We start from the raw sequence: 23,484 nt of genomic DNA on the forward strand, positions 1-23,484 counted from the left end.
GACATAAGAAATAGATTTCAGATGATACATTATGGTCTAATGCAGGGGTCACCAACGCTGTGCACATGCGCCCACGTGGACCACTTAAGGCACCCGTGAGGCATCTTCTAAAAATAGCACTGGTCACAAATTATCATTGTTATTTTGTGCTTTAAATTTTGAATCAGAATTGCTTACATTAATGTATTTTTTTTAAATTGTCTTATAACATCAAAAATTAAAACAAAAACATTTTATAACAAACTGTTACCTCAAGTCAAAGTTCATGTGTGCGCACGCGTCCGCTCACCGCTTTTCTGATATATGCAGACTATGCAGCGGTGATGAGGAGTGAAAAGCGAAAAAGGACTTACATTTTCCACAGTGATTGTGAGGAAGAATTTTTCTTGACGTATTTTGAAGAAAAATGTATGTGTCTTATTTGCGGGACGACTGTTGCAATACCAAAGAGGCACAATTTGGAGAGACACTTGAAAACTTGTCACGAAAGCTTGAATGCGAGCTACCCACCCGGCAGCGCATTAAGGACGGAAAAGGCCCGTTTGTTAAAGGCAGCTTTGGACAAACAAAGGACTTTTTTCACTAGGCAGGTGAAAAAATAACAGAAAGGTGTTCCCTCTGACTTTCAAATATGTGAGCACATAAATAAATGTTTCTTGGTTTTGTTACCATTATTGTGTAAAATAATGAACATTGATATGTGAGCAGTCGCTTCACATAGTGTTACTACTACTATTCCTTTTGTTCTCATTACTAAAAAGTGATCCGTGCAGTTTTGTCATTTTGGAAGTTCACCGCAAACAGGTCATGTAGCCCTTCATACTATCCGTGCTCACAAAGTAGCCCTCGGCCTCAAAAAGGTTGGTGACCCCTCGTTTAATGCAACTTCATGTTGACTTAACCACTAAAGGTTTGCCACCACCGGTGTTAGGTTGATGTATAAGTGAAAGTAACACATCCATCTTGCCTGCTTTGTTTGTACAACGTAAGGGATACCTGACCTTGTATGCGCGCCCCCCCCCTCGCTCCATGTGCTCAGAGGAACATTAGCAACACTTAAACGTCTCATTCATCTCCAACCTGACATGACGACTTACTTATTGTTTTTCTGACGGGCTTACGGGCAAGCCACAACAATTTGTCATCTCGCCCGCGGTCGCATCCGGCCGGTACACTTTCAACCCCAACCGCGCTCCTTTGGAATGCTGCTATGCAGAGGTCACGACCCCGTGGTAACTTTAGGAGGGATAAATGTGACGTATTTGAGATTTAAGGCCTTGCAGTGAAGATGTGCTTGTTTGCTTGTTTGTACTGAACAAATGACAAGAAAAGTGATCGTGTTAGAATGTTCAAGACAACTTACTGACACGGGGCTTTCTGGCTCATTACTCACAAAGTGTTTTTATGGAAGATTTGATGAGCAAGACATCTTTCTTCCTCATTTGCTAGTGTTTGCATCATTTCTTTGGTGAACACACACACACACACACTGACTTCCTGGCAGATGGATGGAGTGGAGGGGTTCACTGAAGCCATTGACCCCAACAACAATGACCTCCACATTTGTTAATATTTAGCACTGATGTTCTTAAAGGGGCCCTATTTTTCTTTCGCAATATACACAGTGGTGACCAGTCCAGGGTGTACCCTGCCTCTTGCCCAAAGTCAGCTGGGATAGGCTCCAGCATATTCACATGACCCTAGTGAGGGTAAGTGGAATAGAAAATGAATGGCTGTACCTGAGTATTCATTCTTAAATTATTCCCAAAAGATGAAAACCGGAACATTCTAAAAACTGAGGTCACTTTTAATGGTATCATTTTATTTGGACATGAATATATTTTACAACACATAGTACAATATTAAGTCCACATCTACAAAAGTATATTTTAAAATTCATTCATTCATTTTCTACCGCTTTTTCGTCACGAGGGTCGCGGAGGTGCTGGAGCTTATCCCAGCTGTCTTTGGGCGAGAGGCGGGGTACACCCTGGACTGGTCGCCAGCCTATCATATTTTAAAATATTTTTTTTTATATTTTTTTTCTGTATTTAAAAAACAAATTTTTTAAATAAAAAATAATTAATTCATTCATTCATTTTCTACCGCTTTTTCCTCACGAGAGTCGCGGGGGTGCTGGAGCTTATCCCAGCTGTCTTTGGGCGAGAGGCGGGGTACACCCTGGACTGGTCGCCAGCCTATCATATTTTAAAATATTTTTTAAATAATTTTTTTCTGTATTTAAAAAAATAATAATAAAAATTAATCCATTCATTCATTCATTTTCTACCGCTTTTTTCTCACGAAGGTCGCAGGGGTGCTGGAGCTTATCCCAGCTGTCTTTGGGCGAGAGGCGGGGTACACCCTGGACTGGTGGCCAGCCCATCACAGGGCACATATAGACAAACAACCATTCACACTCACATTCATACCTATGGATAATTTTAAAATATTTTTTTAATAATTTTTTTTTCTGTATTTAGATTTTTTTTTTTAATAAAAATTCAATTTTATGAATTTGTTCCAGACACACGTCCTTTCATCCATCCATCCATCCAGCCATCTTTTATGCCGTTTATCCTCCCTAGGTCTAGGCACACATATTAAGAACAAATACATCCTGGTGAGATTAAATTCAGTATTTTCAATTAAAAAATGCAAAGTTGGCAATGTATTGAGTGTTTTTTGTTGCAACACACGATACAGTACAGGGTAAACAGACTAGTTTGGTATGTGCAGTACTGAACAAAAACCAAGACAGTGTATGATAACAAAGGCAAATTTAGGCAAGACTTTCCAACGAAAACTGGAGTGTAGGAAAGCCAATGTTTGTATCTGTTGAACCCTGACCAATCGCAACAGAGTAGTACCGTAGCAAAGCCGTAGTCGCACCCCAACTATGAAATGTTTAAGACCCGGCCAAGGTCTGCACCTTTGTTGTTCTAAAATGTGCTGACTCTGTCTGCCAGACTTCTTCTGCATGGAGCCTCTGGGCATGGAGTCTGGCGAGATTTCCTCAGAGCAGATCAGCGCGTCTTCCCAGTACAACTCCAACTGGTCGCCTGAGCGCTCCCGCCTCAACTACCAGGAGAACGGATGGACGCCCTCGGACGACACAGTCCGCGAGTGGATCCAGGTCAGTGCCTCGCAGCTCCGAATGAAGGACTGATGTCTTGCCAGGCTTGTCCTAAGTTTGAACCCCATCATGCCGTAGAGGTTTTGCCCACATGCGGTGAGGACATTGTTCACTCATTTGCTTCATTTTCATGCATGTTGGAGCATGAAGTTGACATGCATTTTTTATATTAAAGCTGGCGCTGCAGGTATGCTCCACCCTGTTTACTCACATGTGTCACGTCATACATTTAGTGTCTTACACTTTTTCAATGCAGCTGACTACAGCAGGGGGGTTCCCACTGTACATTCTAAAATACAATTACTTAAAAATAGTAATGGTAATGGTTTTATTTCATTTGACCATGCATCAGATTACAATTGAGTGCATCCCATAATCAGTTCCCAGTTCCACATGTCCAAAAGGAGTAGGAAGAAGCAAAACTTATTAAATCCTACCCCTCCATCTGGTACTTTTACAATCACTAACTGTTACATTTGTTCACTTCCTGCTTTTCTAATATAATTATTATTATAATAATTATTTTTATAATTTTTTATAATTGTTATAATTATTTTTATATAATATTATTATTATAAATATATTATCATTAAAATATATGTTTTCTGTATATTTTTGTATTTTAATTTTTTTTAATTTTTTTGTATTTTTTTTTGTCACTTACCGAAGTACGAGGTGACCATACAATGACAAAATGGGTACCATAGTTAGTGTCAATATAGTGATGTATATAACACATCATGACTTACTCAATCCATTCCATAGTTTGATTCCACATACTGAAATGCTATGGCTAGCATAACGTAGTCCTAGCATAGAAGTGTTTCAAATGTACTTCTTCCCTGAGATCATATTTCTCCTCTCTTGTAGAGAAGTATTGGATGACATTTTTAGGAAATTATTATTATTTTTAGCCTTATTCATTATTATAGCTGTTTGAAGATTAACTAGTATATCAGCAAGTTGAAGTATTTGTGATTTTAGAAATAAGGAGTTAGTATTATGAATTATCCTTACTGACCTTTTTTGCAGTACAATAATAACAACTACAAAAAAGGTGTCATGAAAGGAGAAAGAGTTGAAATGTTCATGCTAATATGGAGAGATTTTGTTTTTTTTACTGACATCTGATATCACTAGCTCCTCTGCACCAGCGTTTGTGCCAACAGATTTTTTTAGTTCAATTGGCCTCTCGGAATAAGTCAGGTTTGAGACCTGGTCCCATTGTGCAGGACAGGAACTCATTGAGGAAGCCACACAATGGCTCCCACTTCCTTGCTGTGGGGGTGGAAGCAGGAAGTGGCCAGGAAGGCAGTGTCACCAGTGTATTAGTCGCGGCGGCTCTCTATTGTCTGTCTGGGGACTTCTCACGGCTACTGGGCCACTCGCCCCCCCTGGGACATCAACATACAATCACAAGAGGTTAAAAGGTTTATAAAGTTAGCAGGAGGTCTTCCTTCAAATGTTTTGTTGGAGTCATCGTGTGTGTTATGAACATATACATCATTTCATATTGCTGACGAGTTTGGAATTGGACTTGTGCGCGTGCCAACGCGGAGTACCAGACGTGGGCTTCATTGACCTGCTGCTACGCTGAATTACAGCTTTTATGACCGACATTGTTTCAGCGAAGGCCGCATAGATCAAACGTGATCTTCATTTATTGGGTTCAAACCACAACCTCCAGCCTCCAGGTCCAGCTGGGCTCTTCTGTTCTTTGAGCGGCCCCTTGTTGGCAACTCCGGCTGAGGTCACAGCATCCCACCATCCCCAGCCCACCACTATTATTTATAACCTCCGAACCACAACCTCCCAAATTGTTGTGGGCCCTCTCAGCTGGGGGTGTTTTGTCCACGTTTGTTCAACGAAGTGAGCTACAACTTCATTCACTTAGTTCACTGACTTAGTGACTTACTTCATCCTTCCATGCTCCACTTGCTGACAAACATATCTTTTATTCATTTCCAGACATTCATATTTGATGGACACTATTTTAAGGTTACTATTCACCATGTTGCCGAGGCGATGTAACACTGAGATCATTATCTCTCTTTGGGCTGTGGCTCTAATCCCATTTCAAGCAGGAAGACAGGAAGAGCGTTAACATACACATCAGCGTTTCCTTCCTAAACACCCCTGATTTCTCTGATGTCAAAATGCAAAGTGCGTCATTTACGACACTTTTTACCTTATTTTGAAATCTGGTACAGTTATCTATCAGTTGAAGATGCTACCTATGGTTCATTCATTCATTCATTTTCTACCGCTTATCCTCACGAGGGTCGTGGGGAGTGCTGGAGCCTATCCCAGCTGTCTTCAGGCGAGAGGCGGGGTACACCCTGGACTGGTGGACATGAGGTGAAAAACAATACTTGAGCCTGCGACATGGGGGGGGGGGGGTGTGCGTATGTGTGTCATGCTCAATAGTATTTCAAAATATTTCCGCGCCTGAGAGAATATAATTGGGAACCACGGATGTAACGTGTGACACCCAGACCCGCATAGAAGCTCCAGTGTTTAGCGCCAGGAAAGGCTTTCTTCCCCTCCTGACTTTTGAGGTATTTATAGACATAGAAGTATTTGTCCTCAGGATGTCTTTGACACCATCAGGAAGACATCGGCATCTGGAGAATACATCCCAGGCCTGTGAGCGGGGCAGCATGTCAAAGTCAGACAAAAGGGAAACAAAAGATCCCCCAGACTACGTTTTTGGTCTGGCTACCTGTGGTGAAGCCCCACAGCGGGCGTCCATGATTGGAAGGGATGTAAACAGCAGACAGGATACACCCACAATCAGTGGGCACAACTCTATGTACGATCTAAGAAGATCTAATACAAGAGCTGGTTCAATATTGGGTCAGGCGGTCCAGGGCAGGGATTCTCAACATGTGGGTCGCGGGTCTTACTCTTGTGCTTTTCTGGAGAAGACCAGATCATCACTCTGAAACCAGTCGTCTCCTGTTATTAGGATGTTGAATGGCTCAGTCCTGTCTTGTCGAGCCTTATGAAGTGTCTTATTTATTATATATCAGGAGTTGATATGATATGCTGTGATATAGAGCTATAGAATGCAGTATAAATGTTATGCATCACACTGAAAGCGGATGGCACGGTGGTCTTGTGGAGACCAGGGTTCAATTCCACCCTCTCCATCTCAGTGTGGAGTTTGCATGTTCTCCCCGTGCATGCGTGGGTTTTCTCCAGGTACTCTGGTTTCCTCCCACATTCCAAAAACATGCTAGGTTAATTAGCCTCTCCAAATTGTCATTGTCACATTTTGAGTGACTAGCACATGTATCTTGATTTAATGAAACAAATACAAAGTCGCAGTATTTTTTGGGTTTAGCTGCTTGTCATCCTGGTTGCACATAGGATGAGTGGTTAGCATTTAGGTCACACAGCTACGGGTTTCAGACCCGGGTTTCATTCCGCGCTCAGGCATCTCTGTGTGGAGTTTGTATGTTCTCCCTGTGCATGCGTGGGTTTTCTCCAGGTACTCCGGTTTCCTCCCACATTCCAAAAACATGCTAGGTTAATTGGCCACTCCAAATTGTCCATAGGTATGAATGTGAGTGTGAATGGTTGTTTGTCTATATGTGCCCTGTGATTGGCTGGCTGGCGACCAGTCCAGGGTGTACCCCGCCTCTCGCCCGAAGACAGCTGGGATAGGCTCCAACACCCCCGCGACCCTCGTGAGGAAAAAAAGCAGTAGAAAATGAATGAATGAATGAATACTGAAAGCCGCTGTATGATATTTACAGTGTAGGCGTACCTAACGTTGTGTCCAGAGAGGGGATGTGAAGGTGCTAAGAGGTTGGGGCATCGGATGCTGTCAAGCTTGTTAGCAATTTAGCTGTAAAGCTGCTCCATCCGCGCATTTTCCGCCTGCACATTGTTCATATCAGGTCGTCCAGACTGTAAAACGTCTTGTGAGAACCTCCAAGCTGAAGCTCTTTCTTTCCCTATCACCCAAGAGACAGCATCCTGTTTTGGCAGGAAGTGCCATTGTTTTTTTTTTTCCTCTTTCAATCCCATTTAGCCACACCGCTAGCGAGTCCCGCCCTCTTCCTGTGCTTCTTAGCATGTGTACGTGCATGGAGACGCTGCCAAGTCTTTTAACTGTTCAGAAGATGGAAGATCAATTAGCCTCAGTCAATGGGAGAATGTAGCTTTGACCTACGCGCTAATGCTAATGACCACAGCAGCTGGCGCCATGATGAAGATGTTCCTGTTTGGGTAACATCATCACCCTCACTTAGCGCCAACTTTGGGCGATTCTAAGTGCGTCAGTATAGCCCAATGATGCGTTTGTGTTGGTATTCTTACACCAAAAAGGAGGCATCACAAGAATGACTGAAATAATATGAAGCTAACAAAAGTGATCGTATCCAGAAAATTCATGAATGGAACTCAGACATTGTGTTTGAGTTGTGGTTCAAAAAACTGGACTGGACTCAAATTACCTAATTCTGTGGTGCCCAAGCAGGTAATTTGCATGGGGGTATGGGGTCATGTAGTATGGTAATGGTTTAATTCATTACAATTGAGTGCATCCCATAATCAGTTCCCAGTTCCACATCTCCAAAAGGAGTAGGAAGAAGCAAAGCTTATTAAATCCTACCAAATCACTATATTGACACTTACCATGGTAACCATTATGTCGTTGGATGGTCATATCACCTCGTAATTCGGTACGAGGTGCATTATTTAAAAAAAAACAAACCTTAAACTGTATTATAGAAAGCAGGAAGTGAACAAATGTAACAGTTAGTCATTGTAAAAGTACCAGATGGAGGGGTAGGATTTAATAAGCTTTGCTTCTTCCTACTCCTTTTGGACATGTGGAACTGGGAACTGATTATGGGATGCACTCAATTGTAATCTGATGCATGTTAAAATGAAATTAAACCATTACCATTACAATTGCCATTACCATTACCCCTCCATTTGGTACTTTTACAATCAGTAACTGTTATATTTGTTCACTTCCTGTGAGTTTAATCATCTGGTAATGTAATCCCCCACCCACCCACCCACTGAATACTTGGTATTACCCAAGCCGCTTTCTATACCCAATGTATTTTTGCCATGGATGGTGACAGCAGAACCACGGAAACATGAAAAGAGCTCTAAAAGGCGGACAGTCAACATAATTTCATTGATGGTGGACACCTAAACCTAATAATAAATACCTGTATTGTTAAGGTTTGTGATGATTTGTGACTGGAGTTGGCAAGCTAGTTGTTGGATTACCAGTGTTCCAGGTGAAGCCAGAGGGTGTCAGGGATGTACTGTGTGGGATTAATACCCCAATACACAGACCAATACACTGATCAAATAACCCAATAGTCTACACGGAAGCTACATTTCTCCAGGCATTTGTACAATTTAAATGCAGCAGAGTTTTCACTGCGGTCGGAACGGTAACCATGGTGATGACATTACGTACCAGTCCTGCTGCAGCAGGGTGGCTGGGGAGCACGCAGCGGGTGACACTGACAGGAGGGGAGAGGAGAGTGACTTCATGTTGTGGATTATGACGAGATTTAGGAAATACCTGAATGTATTTCCTTTAATTTTGTTTTGACGTCACATGTAATTTTTAATAGGGCTGTTACCATTACGTAAGCTTTTTTTGTATCTGGTTAAACATTTGTGTAGTAAGTTGTAGTCCAGTATCCTGAACATACCTTCATACATACCCGTATTGTGTGATGCATTGAGTGTTGTCATGAATTGTGTACATTAAACTTTTGCTTTGTGTAGTCTATTGGTGTCAATACAGTGATGCAACCGATTCATCTAAACTTCTCAATTTTTTTCATGGATACTTGACACAAACACAAAATCAATTGAGTGGGAGCTGCCACAGTTTGGCTCGCTAGTGCTTTAACACAATAGGAATGAACTACTGTGTCATTGTGGTATAAATAGTTAAGTACACAGCTACAAAATGCCAAGTAAATCACAGTAAAAGTATCACTGTGTATTTATATTACAGACATGCCAAATTACCCTGACTCCTTTAAAAAAACAAATGATTCAGTAAATAAATAAACAGGCAAAGATTTGGTAATGGTAATCTGGTACTTTTACAATCACTAACTGTTACATTTGTTCACTTCCTGCTTTCCATAATACATTCATTCATTCATTTTCTACCGCTTTTTCCTCACAAGGGGTGATGGAGCCTATCCCAGCTGTCTTCGGGCAAGAGGCGGGGTACACCCTGGACTGGTGGCCAGCCAATCACAGGGCACATATAGACAAACAACCATTCACACTCACATTCATACCTATGGACAGTTTGGAGTGGCCAATTAACCTAGCATGTTTTTGGAATGTGGGAGGAAACCGGAGTACCCGGAGAAAACCCACGCATGCACGGGGAGAACATGCAAACTCCACACAGAGATGGCAGAGTGTGGAATTGAACCCTGCTCCTAGCTGTGAGGTCTGCACGCTAACCACTCGATTGCCGTGCCGCCCTTCCATAATACAGTTTCAGTTTGTTTTTTTTTTTTTGTTTTGTTTTGTTTGAGCCCCCCCCCCAATGGTAGACCCAAAGTTACGCCCCCGATTTTATCCTATATTTAAATCATGTAAATCCAATTTTATAGAGAATAATTATAATTTTACATGTAGGAAACAATGCAGAATAATAATAAACGACATGGCTTTTACCTTTATTGAAGACTCTTGTTGGAAAGATGATAAGGAGTAGGAAGAAGGTGAACAGGAGGGCGGAGGGGATCCACACCAACAACAACTTCTCCACATCTTCCATCTTTTGCATCCTTTTGCATTAGCTTCCTTCATTTCTTCTTTCTTCACCAGGATGGAACTTACGTTGGTGAAATCGTCCAGGCGCTGTCGCCATCTCTGTACTTTGTTTTGAATCCCTTCTTGAATTCCATCGTGTTTCTCGCCTTCTTGATCAAATTGCTGGCTTACTTAGCCGTCACAATCAATTGTAAAAAATGCATGGACAGTGAGTCAGCAACCCCTAGGGTGCTTTTTTGGGACTCGATTCTGTGGAAGAAAACAATACAGGCCAATCGGGCTAGTCTGTATTATAGTCTGTATAAGTTAGTCTGTCTAAGTCTGTATAATATTGGATGAAAACCAAGACGGTGTACAAAAACCAAGAAAGAATTCTCACATTTTTGCCAAAACTGCAAATACAAAAACTGGGGCGTTCAAAACAATTTGTATATTTAGTTGTACAACCTAGGAAGCCATCAAAACACTTGCATCTGTCAGGTTTTCAGAATCAGAATCGCCTTTATTGTCATTGTATTGCATACAACAAAATTTGAGTGTAACTCCATGGTGCATTTTGTAGAAAGTAAAAATACGAATAAGGAAAAGGATAAAAATAAAACATGGAATAAGAATATAAATATAAAAGTAGCAGGTGCTGTTCAGAATAAGTGTAATTAACGTATTTTCCGGACTATAAGTCACACTTTTTTTCATAGGTTGGCTGTTTCTGCTACTTATACTCCAGAGCGACCTATAAATATTGTATTGTAAATATATTCATTCATTCATTTTCTACCACTTATCCTCACAAGGGTTGCGGGGGGTGCTGGAGCCTATCCTAGCTGTCTTTGGGCGAGAGGCGGGGTACATCCTGGACTGGTGGCCAGCCAATCACAGGGCACATATAGACAAACAACCATTCACACTCACATTCATACCAATGGACAATTTGGAGTGGCCAATTAACCTAGCATGTTTTTGGAATGTGGGAGGAAACCGGAGTACCCGGAGAAAACCCACGCATGCACGGGGAGAACATGCAAACTCCACACAGAGATGGCCGAGGGTGGAATTGAACCCTGGTCTCCTAGCTGTGAGGTCTGTGCGCTAACCACTTATATTTACTTAAATATGTACATCAAAAACAATAACCTATACAGTAACAAGATGTAGTAGAATTGCAGAAACCAAAATGTGGAATTTCAGTAAACAAACGTAGTACTGCACATATTGTACCTGAGTTTCACTTGAATGAATGAATCCTATTTCACATAAGTCCAGTATTGCACGTTTGAAGCTTATTGTACATAACAGTGAGGTGTGTGTTTTAGTACTGCAAAAATAAGTACTGTTCATTTATGATTGTCCATTGCAGTGATGGCTTTGGGAAAGAAGCTGTCCCTGAGTCTGTTTGTCCGGGTTTTGTGTGACCTGTACCGCCTGCCTGAGGGTAGCCGGTCAAAAAGGTGGTTGCCAGGGTGGGATGCATCCTTGATGATGCTGGCAGCTTTGTTGAGGTGGCGAGGCGATGTCCTCCAAGGTGGGCAGAGAGCAGCCAGTGATCTTCTGAGCACTCAGATGCTCTCCATGGTAGCTCTGTAGAACATCACCAGCAGCTTCTCCTCCAGGTTGTTCCTCCTGAGTCGCTGCTAGGCTTTCTAGGCTTTCTTCACTGCCACTGTGATGTTGGCTGTCCAAGAGAGGTCAGCAGAGATCTGCACGCCCAGGAAACTGATGGAGATTTTAGTTAGCGATGTCCCAATACAGTTTTTTTTTAAACCTCGGATGCAATTCCGATATTGCAGCCTTGAATATTATTGGATATCAATCAGATAACAGCATGAATACATACTTTACGTCTCTGAAAACATGTCTGAGCAACAATTTTTTTCCCTCCTGTTTCTATTGTATAAGGACGACAAACTAATTACACACAAAAAAAACAAAAATACTCCAATGCGGTACTTCCATAAAGTCATGGGATGGATGTGTTTCACCTGAAGCGTAAACACTGTTGGAGAAAATAGAGTATAGAGCGATAAGACCGACGTGAGTGTGTGTTCCCGACCCTGTGAAATATTTCTCATTTTAGATAAGTTGTAGCATTTTACACATGCACACATATATTTAATACGTTCTGCTATCGCTGGCACTCTTTGATGATAAGTATCTCTTTAATAAGGTTTTCCATCTCCAGCGTATCTGTCAGCCTTCTAAGATCACATTTTCATTCCATGTGGTTTAAAAGAAGAAAAAAAAACCGATTTAGCCTGGAGTCGTTGTAAACCCAGTCATTTCTCTTTGCCAGGGATTTATTTGAAGAGGGAAAACTTGTTTGAATTCTGCCATTTTTGTCAGTAGGGTGCATGAAATAAGTTTTTGAGGATCGTGTCTCTCATTATCATGAAATGGAAATATGGAAATCAGACACCGGAAGAAGGAAATCTTGCTGTTAAATGCGTGAATCCATTTAGGCAGCACAAGGCAAAGGATTTTAATCTTTCAACTAACGTCCTTAAGTAGAAATGCTGGATAGTGGTTCCCCATCACCTCATTACCGATACCGATATCGATACCAATACCACAGCTCTTCTATTGAACTCATCTTGTAATGAACATATTTGGCTTGTTTTACTGTGATGCCACTGGAGGCATTTCACAAATAAACAATATTTAATATGTGCAAGGGCGAGTTGTTAGCTAGGAGACCTGAGTTCAATTCCACCCTCGGCCATCTGTGTGTGCAGTTCTTCCCGTGCATGGGTGGGTTTTCTCCAGGGACTCCGGTTTGCTCCCACATTCCAAAAACATCACAATCGCCTTTATTGTCATTGTATTGCATACAACGAAATGTGAGCGTAACTCCATGGTGCATTTTGTAGAAAGTAAAAATAAGAATAAGGAAAAAGATAAAAATAAAACAAGAAATAAGAATATAAATATAAAAGTGGCAGATGCTGTTCAGAATAAGTGTAATTACCTTATTTTCTGGACTATAAGTCACACTTTTTTTCATAGGTTGGCTGTTTCTGCGACTTATACTCCAGAGCGACTTATAAATGAAAAAAGTGTTTATGTTACATAAACTTAAAATAAAATAAACTAAAATTGAAGCTGATTGTACATAATAGTGAGGTGTGTGTTTTAGTACTGCAAAAATAAATGTTGCATGTGTTGTAAGTGGCGGCACGGCGGACTAGTGGTTAGCGCGCAGACCGGGTTCAATTCCACCCTCGGCCATCTCTGTGTGGAGTTTGCATGTTCTCCCCGTGCATGCGTGGGTTTTCTCCGGGTACTCCGGTTTCCTCCCACATTCCAAAAACATGCTAGGTTAATTGGCCCATTGGCACATTGGTACATTGGTATGAATGTGAGTGTGAATGGTTGTTTGTCTATATGTGCCCTGTGTTTGGCTGGCCACCAGTCCAGGGTGTACCCCGCCTCTTTCCCAAAGACAGCTGGGATAGGCTCCAGCACCCCTGCGACCCTTGTGAGGAAAAAGTGTTAGAAAATGAATGAATGTGTTGTAAGTGTTGCATGCTAGGTTAATTGGCGACTCCAAATTGTCCATAGGTATGAATGTGAGTGGAATGTCAAATAATTAGCATTTGCTGTTTGTTATTCTGCTCTTTTTAGCAGGTTAGGAAAGTGAACAACAAAAGAGTGCGATGAGGATGTTTCAGTGTCTCACACACACACACACACACACACACACAAAAACACTTGATGAGTGATGTGTTATGTAGCTGTTAAAATAAATGGTCTTTTTTTTTTACTCACAACCTAATAAAGTATCCTGTCGGTGTAACACAAGCTCTCAGTTTGCAACTTGGCCTGCACACAAAATTCATACACAACCAACACACACATACATCCCAGAGGTCACGCACTAGTCATTAGTGATGCGTGCAGACAGCCGTTAAATTGCTGGAGAGTTGGTTCCCACACATGCACATACAGTGGAAGTGTTGTGATGTCACACACATTCCTCGTGTGCGTGTGTAAGTGTGTGACATTGACACACACACACACACATGTTATAAGGGTCTTTCAGGAAAACATTCAGTACGAATACACATAGAATGTCAACAGTGTAATGAGCTGAAATACAATATGTTATTAAAGATGGAGCCTTTCCGGGGATGATAATGTTGACGTTCAAGTTGGAGTTTTCATACAGTGTTCAATGAGGGCGTCTGCACCGACAACCTCCCCTGTCTTTTTATGGTATATTTGAACTCGATAAAAAAGTTTGAGGTGTCGCACCGTGACCCTGAAAGAAGCTGAAATGATTGTGAAATGAATTGATGTTTGCTAAATACAAGGATGAAGAGTCTTGAACCAGTCATGATGTGCTATATATATCACTATATTCACACTTACTATGGTACCCATTATGGCATTGGATGCTCATATCACCGAGTACTTTGGTACAGGACAAAAATAAATAAATAAAAATAATAACAAATAAATAACTAATTAAATAAAAAAATATTTTTAAGGTGGACGAGTGGTTAGCTTGCAGACCTCACAGCTAGGAGACCAGGGTTCAATTCCACCCTCGGCCCTCTCTGTGTGGAGTTTGAATGTTCTCCCTGTGCATGCGTGCGTTTTCTCCGGGTACTTCGGTTTCCTCCCACATTCCAAAAACATGCTAGGTTAATTGGCCACTCCAAATTGTCCATAGGTATGAATGTGAGTGTGAATGGTTGTTTGTCTATATGTGCCCTGTGATTGGCTGGCCACCAGTCCAGTCCTCGCCTGAAGACAGCTGGGATAGGCTCCAGCACCCCCGCGACCCTCGTGAGGATAAGCGGTAGAAAATGAATGAATGAACTTAAATTACATTATGAAAGCAGGAAGTGAACAAATATAACAGTTACTGATTGTAAAAGTACCAGATGGAGGGGTAGGATTTAATAAGCTTTGCTTCTTCTTGAAATGAAATTAAACCATTACCATTACCAAAAATTGTCATCACATCACCTCAGAGATTTAAGGGGCTCCTTGAGGAGGTAAAGATTGAGGAAAGAGCTCATTACCTTTGCAGGAAATGTTCTTAAAAGTGTGAAAGGAAGGAATTCTTTTCTCCTTACGGGACAGACATGTGGTACTTCATCTACATACATAGTACTTGTTCCATTCCTAGTGGAGTTTTAGTATAAGTTGGAACTTATAGCTAACTTATAGCTAAGGGGCTAGCCACATGGAAATGTTTTTAGGTCAAAACGGCAAAGTATTTTATTGTTTCAATCACAAACAGCATTCAATGAGCAACCGGGTTCAATCCAGATCTGATCCACATTACTTTCTATGTAAATGTAACATATGCATCTACTACTGACTCCAATGTCAGTCCAATGTTTATGTCAGATCTTCTTACCTTTTTTCATTTTGATCCACAAGAAGAATTTAACGTATTTATGTTTTACTTGGCCCTGTGATTGTCTGGCCACCAGTCCAGGGTGTACTCCGCCTCTCTGCCCAAAGACAGCTGGGATAGGCTCCAGCATACCCCCCGCGACCCTCGTGAGGATAAGCGGTAGAAAATGAATGAATGAATGTTTTACTTGAATTAAAAGTCTATAACTCAAGTTCGATTCCACCCTCGGCCATCTCTGTGTGGAGTTTGCATGTTCTCCCCGTGCATGCGTGGGTTTTCTCCGGGTACTCCGGTTTCCTCCCACATTCCAAAAACATGCTAGGTTAATTGGCCACTCCAAATTGTCCATAGGTATGAATGTGAGTGTGAATGGTTGTTTGTCTATATGTGCCCTGTGATTGGCTGGCCACCAGCCCCAAGACAACTGGGATAGGTTCCAGCACCCCCGCCACCCTCGTTTGGATAAGCAGTAGAAAAGTAATGAATGAATGAATAAAAGTCTATAAGTTGTTGTTGTGGTCTCCAGGTGGACTTGGGCTTCCTGAGGTTCATCACAGCCATTGGCACACAAGGCGCCATCTCCAAAGAGACCAAAAAGCACTACTTTGTCCGCTCCTACAAGGTGGACCTGAGCTCTAATGGAGAAGACTGGGTGACAGTGAAGGAGGGCTCCAGGCAGAAGGTCATCTTTTATTACCTAACATCCAAGACAAAAGTCCCGCCTCCTTATCATCATAAATAATGCCTCCTTATCATGGCTCTTTGCAGATCTTTGCAGGAAACCGCAACCCAACTGATGAGGCCCGCACCTTCCTACCCAAACAGACGCTGGCTCGCTATGTCCGCATCCGGCCTATGACCTGGGAGCAAGGCATCTGCATGCGCTTTGAGGTCTACGGCTGCAGAACATCAGGTAGGCAGAGGCAGAAACCACAAAAGTGATGTTGTACTTTGTGTACTACGTGTTCTTCCATGTAGTATATGTAGTCTCCAACTGTGCACACGTAACGCTTCTTCTTTTTATTTACGCGTCTGTATGTAACTACTAAAAGTTGTAACACGAACGGTAACATGAGGACAGCCTGTAGTAGCATAAAAAGATTATGATTATGGTGGGTGTAAACAACAACTTTAAACTGTCTTGCAATTGTTTTGTGAAAGCATCATCAGTTTAGTTCATTAAAAGTCAAATCCACACACACTAACACACACATAAAACGATTTGTTTTTCTGGAAAGAAGTCGAGCCACACTGACGAACAGATTGTATCACAGCCTCCAGGTCGCATGCGGCATCGCCTGCCACAGCCAGCGAGTCTGTCGGTGTCAAACACCCTTGAGACGACGCTTTCAACTCACAACATGTTCCAGTGACTCCGATACTCGCCGCTTGTTGACTTCTCGTCCCTCCAGTAAAATGTGTCCACGTGCTTGCAAACTGGTTCATGACTCGACGGCGAGACGAAATGGAGCTCGGCAAGCATCTTTTTCCAAACATGGTCGTGGTTTTATTTGTTTCAGACATGCTTAACAAGTCGCATTAAAGAGCATCACATGATTACATGTACACAATTCAACATGTCCAAGACGCATATCGTATTTAATCCCACCCCGTATTCCATCAATGTGTGTTGGAAGTCGCCGGGCAGAGGGAAATCTGGGCTGCTTAAGCTCCTATATGAATAAATAATTCATATTGGAGTAAAAAAACATGCATGATACATAAATGAATGCAGGTTATACAGGTAGATAAAAAAATAACCTACTAATAGGAATCCTGTATATTGCTTGATAGTATGTCGTTCACCTTGTATGTCGTTTCCTTGCTGTCTCTGTCCAGATTATCCGTGTTCTGGAATGCTCGGGATGGTGTCCGGTCAGATTTCTGATGCTCAGATCAGCGCCTCGTCTTACGTCGACCGAGGCTGGGTGGCTGAAAATGCCCGTTTGCTCACGGGGAGGTCGGGATGGACGGGCCAGCAGGTCAAACAGCCCTTTAAGAACGAATGGCTGCAGGTGATTCTCTCATTTTAGCTCAGTCTATCTATCTATCTAGCTTGGTAGCTAGCTAGCTAGATTCTTTCTATCAATCTATCTATCTATCTATCTATCTATCTATCTATCTATCTATCTATCTATCTATCTATCTATCTATCTATCTATCTATCTATCTTTCTATCTTTCTATCTTTCTATCTAGCGAGCTAGCTAGCTTCTATCTATCTATCTATCTATCTATCTATCTATCTATCTATCTATCTATCTATCTATCTATCTATCTATCTATCTATCTATCTATCTACCTATCTCTAATACTATACCTGCTTATTTTGAAACATGGTCCTTGATTTATTTAATGAGACATAAATATTACTATTATTCTTAATTATGATCATTAAATATTTAATGAGACATAAATATGTCTATAAATACTTGTATCTGTTTGCAACCTCAATCACGAATTGTTAGTAAACCTGCCTGACCTTCCAGGTGGACCTGGGCCAGGACAAGATGGTAAGCGGCATCGTGATTCAGGGCGGTAAGCACCGAGACAAGAACATCTTCATGAAGAAGTTCAAGGTGGGCCACAGCTTGGACGGAGAAGAGTGGACCATTGTGAATGAGGACAACACCACCAAGCCCAAGGTTGGTCCACAGAAAGACGCTTGAGACATTCTGTGATTGAACATCCATTGCCAAGTTGTTGTCCATGTTCACATCTTCATGTCTTTTTCATCAGCAGTAGCACTGTGACGGCACATCAAAGCTTGTTGACATGAAATAATCTTCTTACTGTAATGTGGACACCAGCAAACATACGTTATGTAAAGTTATGCAATGCAGTGTTTACACTTTTTGTGTTACCACATTTTGTGTTTATGATGCACTGCTATCAATTATTAATAATGTACAAAACGACAAAAGAAGTAGTATGTGCACACAACGGAAGATAGGGTGGAAAAATGTGAGGCATACCCAGAAAAGTGTGGAAACGCATTGGCTGCATGCTTGGCTTAGCTGTCCAATGGTATCCTTGAACGTGAAAGGATCTGCTCCTATGAAAAGGACAGTGATAGCTGAGTAGTGTGGTTCTCTCCTTGTTTAAATCTCCTTCCAGTCTGTAAATGTGAGGAATTTTTTTTTTTTATTACCTTTTCATTTAATTCTTGTTTTTAAACTTTTATCACTGTTTAGGGAGTAGTTAACAGCATGGTAAGAGATTTTTTACATGGCTTTTCTAATCATCTATTAGCCTTATAAAATGATGAACTTGGCTTAGCAGCCATACCAGGAGATTGATGCAGAGGACTGACAGTTGTTGATAGTAGGCCTCTATGCAAAAATGTACATCCTTCTTTGAAAATCATCTCATTCATTTTCATTGTTTGTGAAATGGATACAAAATTGTAAAATGCATGAAAATGTGTTTTTCTTTGAAAAACTAAGAAATTTGCAAGTGATCCCAAACTTTTGAGCGGTAGTGTAGGTGTTCTTTAGCTGTATTTAGATACACTGTATTTTCTGGACTATAAGTCGCTCCAGAGTATAAGTCGCACAAGGCCAAAAATGCATCATTAGGTAGAAAAAAACATACATAAGTCGCACTGGAGTATAAGTCGTTTATTTTCCAAACTACTTGACCAAAACAGACATTACGTCCTCTTGGAAGGCAAGTTGTAACAATAAAAGAATAGAGAACAGGCTGAATAGGTGTAAGATATGCTAACACAATGGTTATTCAGCTACACCAAAAATAAACATGAACACAAAAGGTGTCCAGTGTTTATGGAACATAAACAGTTTTAAATCCAGTAACTGTTTTGTTTTCTTCATGGCAGTAAGCGTAGCCTCCGCTTTACGTCAGTCCCTAACAAGTTTCTCACTTCCTCCAAACTTTCTCCGTGCTGTCAGTTGTCTTTGTAAGCTAACGGTCTACTGTTTAAATATTGAATTGTTAAGAAGTAGGACATATCGGTGAGGAAGTCTAGAGGGCCCTCTTGTGGCTGTCTGTGAAATTTTATATTTATATATATTCATTTATAAGCCGGCTGGTGCGGAGATGGCCCGGGAAACCCTCAGCCGTACCGTCGCCCTCCACGGCAGCCCGGTCCCCGCCCGGGTAGGGCCTGCACAGCTCACAGACCTCACTAGACCTCACAGCTAGGAGACCAGGGTTCAATTCCACCCTCGGCCATCTCTGTGTGGAGTTCGCATGTTCTCCCCGTGCATGCGTGGGTTTTCTCCGGGTACTCCGGTTTCCTCCCACATTCCAAAAACATGCTAGGTTAATTGGCCACTCCAAATTGTCCATAGGTATGAATGTGAGTGTGAATGGTTGTTTGTCTATATATGCCCTGTGATTGGCTGGCCACCAGTCCAGGGTGTACCCCGCCTCTCGCCCCAAGACAGCTGGGATAGGCTCCAGCACCCCCGCGACCCTCGTGAGGAAAAAGCGGTATAAAATGAATGAATTTATAAGTCGCTCTGGAGTAGTCGCAGGAACAGCCAACCTATGAAAAAAAGTGGGACTTATATACAGTATAAATACAGTATAAGCACTAAAAGTCCACTTACACCGTATGACCACAACTTGTACATAGACTGAGGACCTCCTGTATTGGGGTTTGCTTGTGCTTCCGCAAAGCTGTCAAACTAGGGGAAACAGAGTAATGTAATGTGATGTAAGCAGTGGCCATATGAGCGCTTGTTTGTTGGACGCTCACTTGAATGCAATGCAAGCGAAGACAATGACTATTGTGTCATTAAAAGTACAGGAAATGAGCTTTTGCATGAGGTAAAGCAATCACACGTGATTATTATTGTCATTCATTAAAACCCAGTGTAATATTATCTTCTGTTGGCTGTGTGTATGTCGGCGTTGGTCCACATAGCTTGATTGACGGGTGTGTTTGGGCACAGTAAGAGTGCAAAAGATTGAGGAATGTTGACTTAGCACTTTAGATTCAATCAGACAACCTCGAAAAGGCACTCGGGTCCCGTAGCAACTTTGATTCTCACCCTGGAGAGGAAATTCATGTCATTGATTTCTACACTTGGCTTCCTCTCCTGGGCCCGCCCCTCTGGTGCTACATCGACCTCGATAAGTTCCAGATGGCGGCGCCGTGAGGTTGCTCAGCCGGCTGACTCCTGCTGCTTCGCTGCAGACAAACTTGTGGATGCTCCTCTGCTTCCTGTTGAGACAGGAAGACACATGTTTCATCCATTGCCGCACTGACACTGAAATACTCATAGATTCTACTGTAAGCATGTACTATGTGTAGTAGGGTGCATCAAAAAACAAAAATTGAATTTTGATATGGCTGGGTACTAAAAGTGTTCCAATATATGTAGAAACAACACATACAAAATATTTTTCCAATACATTATTATTTAGGGGTGCCACCATACATCTGTTTTTGTGGAATAAAGTGGTGAACAGTTCAATGGTCGCCATGGAGATTTGAGGTCAGCAAAGACTGCAGCTCAAGAACTCTGAGGTGATCTTTATGTTTTTGTTGGTATTTATACTCCTATTACATATTACTAGCAAATTTGTGGTTTTGTCTTTGTAATTTGAATGATTTGTAGTCATATTTATAGGTATTTAGTGCTCATTGCCTCTACTGTAGCTAACATTAGCCAGCTACAGTTTGCTAATGACAGTTAGCTAATAATAGCTGAGCAAGCCTAACATCAACAACAGTAATATAGAGTAGACAGTATTACTGATGCTTCATATTTACAATAGACTGAGCGATTAAGTTTGAAGTTTAGTTAATGTTCTTATCCCTATGAGTTTCTGGTGAGTTTGCCAGTAGAGAGAGTTTGTTATTTAAATGTGTTATTATTGCCCCTTGGGTTTACAATACAAAACAACTTAAAAAAATAATAATAAAGTGTTTAAACTTTATATGTATGTCAAATATCCATCACTGCTACATAAAATTCAGGGTAAGGCCATGTGAACATGTTCCATTTACCGCCACTCATTTTGTCAATAGGACAAATGAATGGAGAATTCTGAGGAATACCCAATCATGCCCAAAGAGAAAAATATATTTACTTTGATAACCGTATAGAAAATTATGCTGTATAGAAGTTCATTGTACTCAACATTTCCAGGTCAACTTTTTGGCAATAAGACTAGAAATTGCACATTTTACGAAATTTTACAAAAGTTTATGTGTGAGGTGGCACCCCTAAATCTCAATGGATTTCCTCAAAACTTTGCAAAAGACATTTTTATGTTCATTAGAAATAAATGCAATTCCAGCCAAATTGATATTACGAAATTAAAATTTCCCATTCAAATTTGATGCACCCGAATGTGTACTCAACTTGACTTACTACTTCAAGCAGTGGTTAAATTGGCTCTATTTTCCTTTGGTTTTTTTTTGCATAATTAATTGGTTTTCTGTCCTTCTTACTGTCAAGATATTCATCGGGAATCAGAACCACGACACACCAGAGCTGAAGTCCATGGGTCCTCTTCTGACCCGCTTCATCAGGATCTACCCGGAGAGAGCCACCAACGAGGGTGTGGGCCTCCGCCTGGAGCTGCTGGGCTGCGAACTTGACGGTGGGTGCCGTTTGACTATGGACACTTATGCAAAAAGACATTTTAAACAAACTAGACCCTAATACCTGAAAGTTCATAAATACCAGATTACTTCAAATACTTCAAAATAATATGTGCAGATAGCTCCTCATTTAATGAACATATTGATTTATCTTCATGGAATCTACTGTAGTTCCCTATGTGTGTGTGTGTGTGTGTGTGTGTTTTTTTTTACATGACTTCTCTCTGATTTGTGCTTTATTGTTTCAATAGAAAATCCAATTTTTGGAATTGCAATACTCTGGAAAATGTCATCCACATAGCTAATCGTGCGTGTTAATACTATGAAATCACCGAGCTTGACAAAAAGCAGAACTACAGCAGAAGACTGTGATGTGCTGGTAATGCTTCATGCTGCTCATCTGCTGTGTGGCTGCTATTATATTTGCTATTGTATATGTATTTGCTATTGTATATGTATTTGCTATTGTATATGTATTTGCTATTGTATATATTCCGTGTGTGTGTGTGTCTAGTAGAGAAACAGAAGCAGCAGGGAAGGCATAGAAACGGGTGGTACAAGTAATGGCTCAATGGGTCCAATAAGCGTGAAAAATCATATGTGGAAGCCCTTGCTTGTGCCTCTCCATCTTTCCAGGATTCCCATGAAGCAATCCTAACCCAAGCCTTGGCTGGCTGGAATGTTTCATGTAAATATTCCAGACACTAGAGACAGACACAATAAACCAGACCTCCTCTGAGGTGGACAGGGGGAAAATGTTTTTGGTTGAATGGATGTGCGCCAACGTTTTACAGCGTCTGGTGTGATTTACGTGCTCCGGTTCGACTCCCATATTAAAAAAACACTCGCAGCCTGTTAGCCACATGCTAGCATCCATATTCCCTCTGTTAACATCTGTTTGCATCCTATTGCCTTCTGGTAGCTTAGCCGTGTGTCAGCTACGTGCTAGCCCTGCCTCCTGTTTGCATTGTAGCAGTGAGCTAGTTCATTCATTCATTCATTCAGGGTCGCGGGGGTTGCTGGAGCCTATCCCAGCTGTCTTCGGACGAGAGGCGGGGTACACCCTGGACTGGTGGCCAGCCAATCACAGGGCACATATAGACAAACAACCATTCACACTCACATTCATACCTATGGACAATTTGGAGTGGCCAATTAACCTAGCATGTTTTTGGAATGTGGGAGGAAACCGGAGTACCCGGAGAAAACCCAGGGAGAACATGCAAACTCCACACAGAGATGGCCGAGGGTGTTATTGAACCCTGGTCTCCTAGCTGTCGGGTCTGTGCGCTAACCACTCGACCACCGTGTAGCCCCTAATAATATTTTTTTAAATAAATGTAAAAGTCCTCTGTGACATAACTACGAAAATATTCATTTTTAAAAAACAGAAACCTACTTGGCAGAAATTCACTTATCACAGTCAGGTCTGGAATTGCAAAAATAAAAATGAATTGAAAAATAAGTTTGTATTATTGCATTAAGCTCTCTTTGCTACCTGTTGGCATGTCAACAGATGTTAATTAGACAAATCACTGCCTGTTTTTAATTTGATGCCCCTCAGTGATTCAAGTTGTCACCCGTAGTGCTCTTAAGCCTTGATGCAGTTTTAATAGGACTC

The 23,484-nt window shown here is 41.5% G+C and overlaps 1 protein-coding gene across 1 annotated transcript in view; it reads left to right on the forward strand.

Annotated features, from left to right (window-relative positions):
• LOC131125806 (neuropilin-1a-like) overlaps nucleotides 1-23,484 on the forward strand; it is a 60,364-nt gene that overhangs the window by 25,505 nt on the left and 11,375 nt on the right. Inside the window, exons 6-11 of the mRNA XM_058067692.2 lie at nucleotides 2,970-3,136; nucleotides 15,811-15,966; nucleotides 16,053-16,197; nucleotides 17,124-17,299; nucleotides 17,773-17,928; nucleotides 21,718-21,862. Coding sequence (XP_057923675.2) covers nucleotides 2,970-3,136; nucleotides 15,811-15,966; nucleotides 16,053-16,197; nucleotides 17,124-17,299; nucleotides 17,773-17,928; nucleotides 21,718-21,862 — 945 coding nt within the window. The remainder of the gene's footprint in view (nucleotides 1-2,969; nucleotides 3,137-15,810; nucleotides 15,967-16,052; nucleotides 16,198-17,123; nucleotides 17,300-17,772; nucleotides 17,929-21,717; nucleotides 21,863-23,484) is intronic.

The sequence above is a fragment of the Doryrhamphus excisus genome, linkage group LG11 (assembly GCF_037039965.1).
Source record: "Doryrhamphus excisus strain RoL-2023G ecotype Guam linkage group LG11, RoL_Dexc_Guam_v1.1, whole genome shotgun sequence".
Lineage (NCBI taxonomy): Eukaryota > Metazoa > Chordata > Actinopteri > Syngnathiformes > Syngnathidae > Doryrhamphus > Doryrhamphus excisus.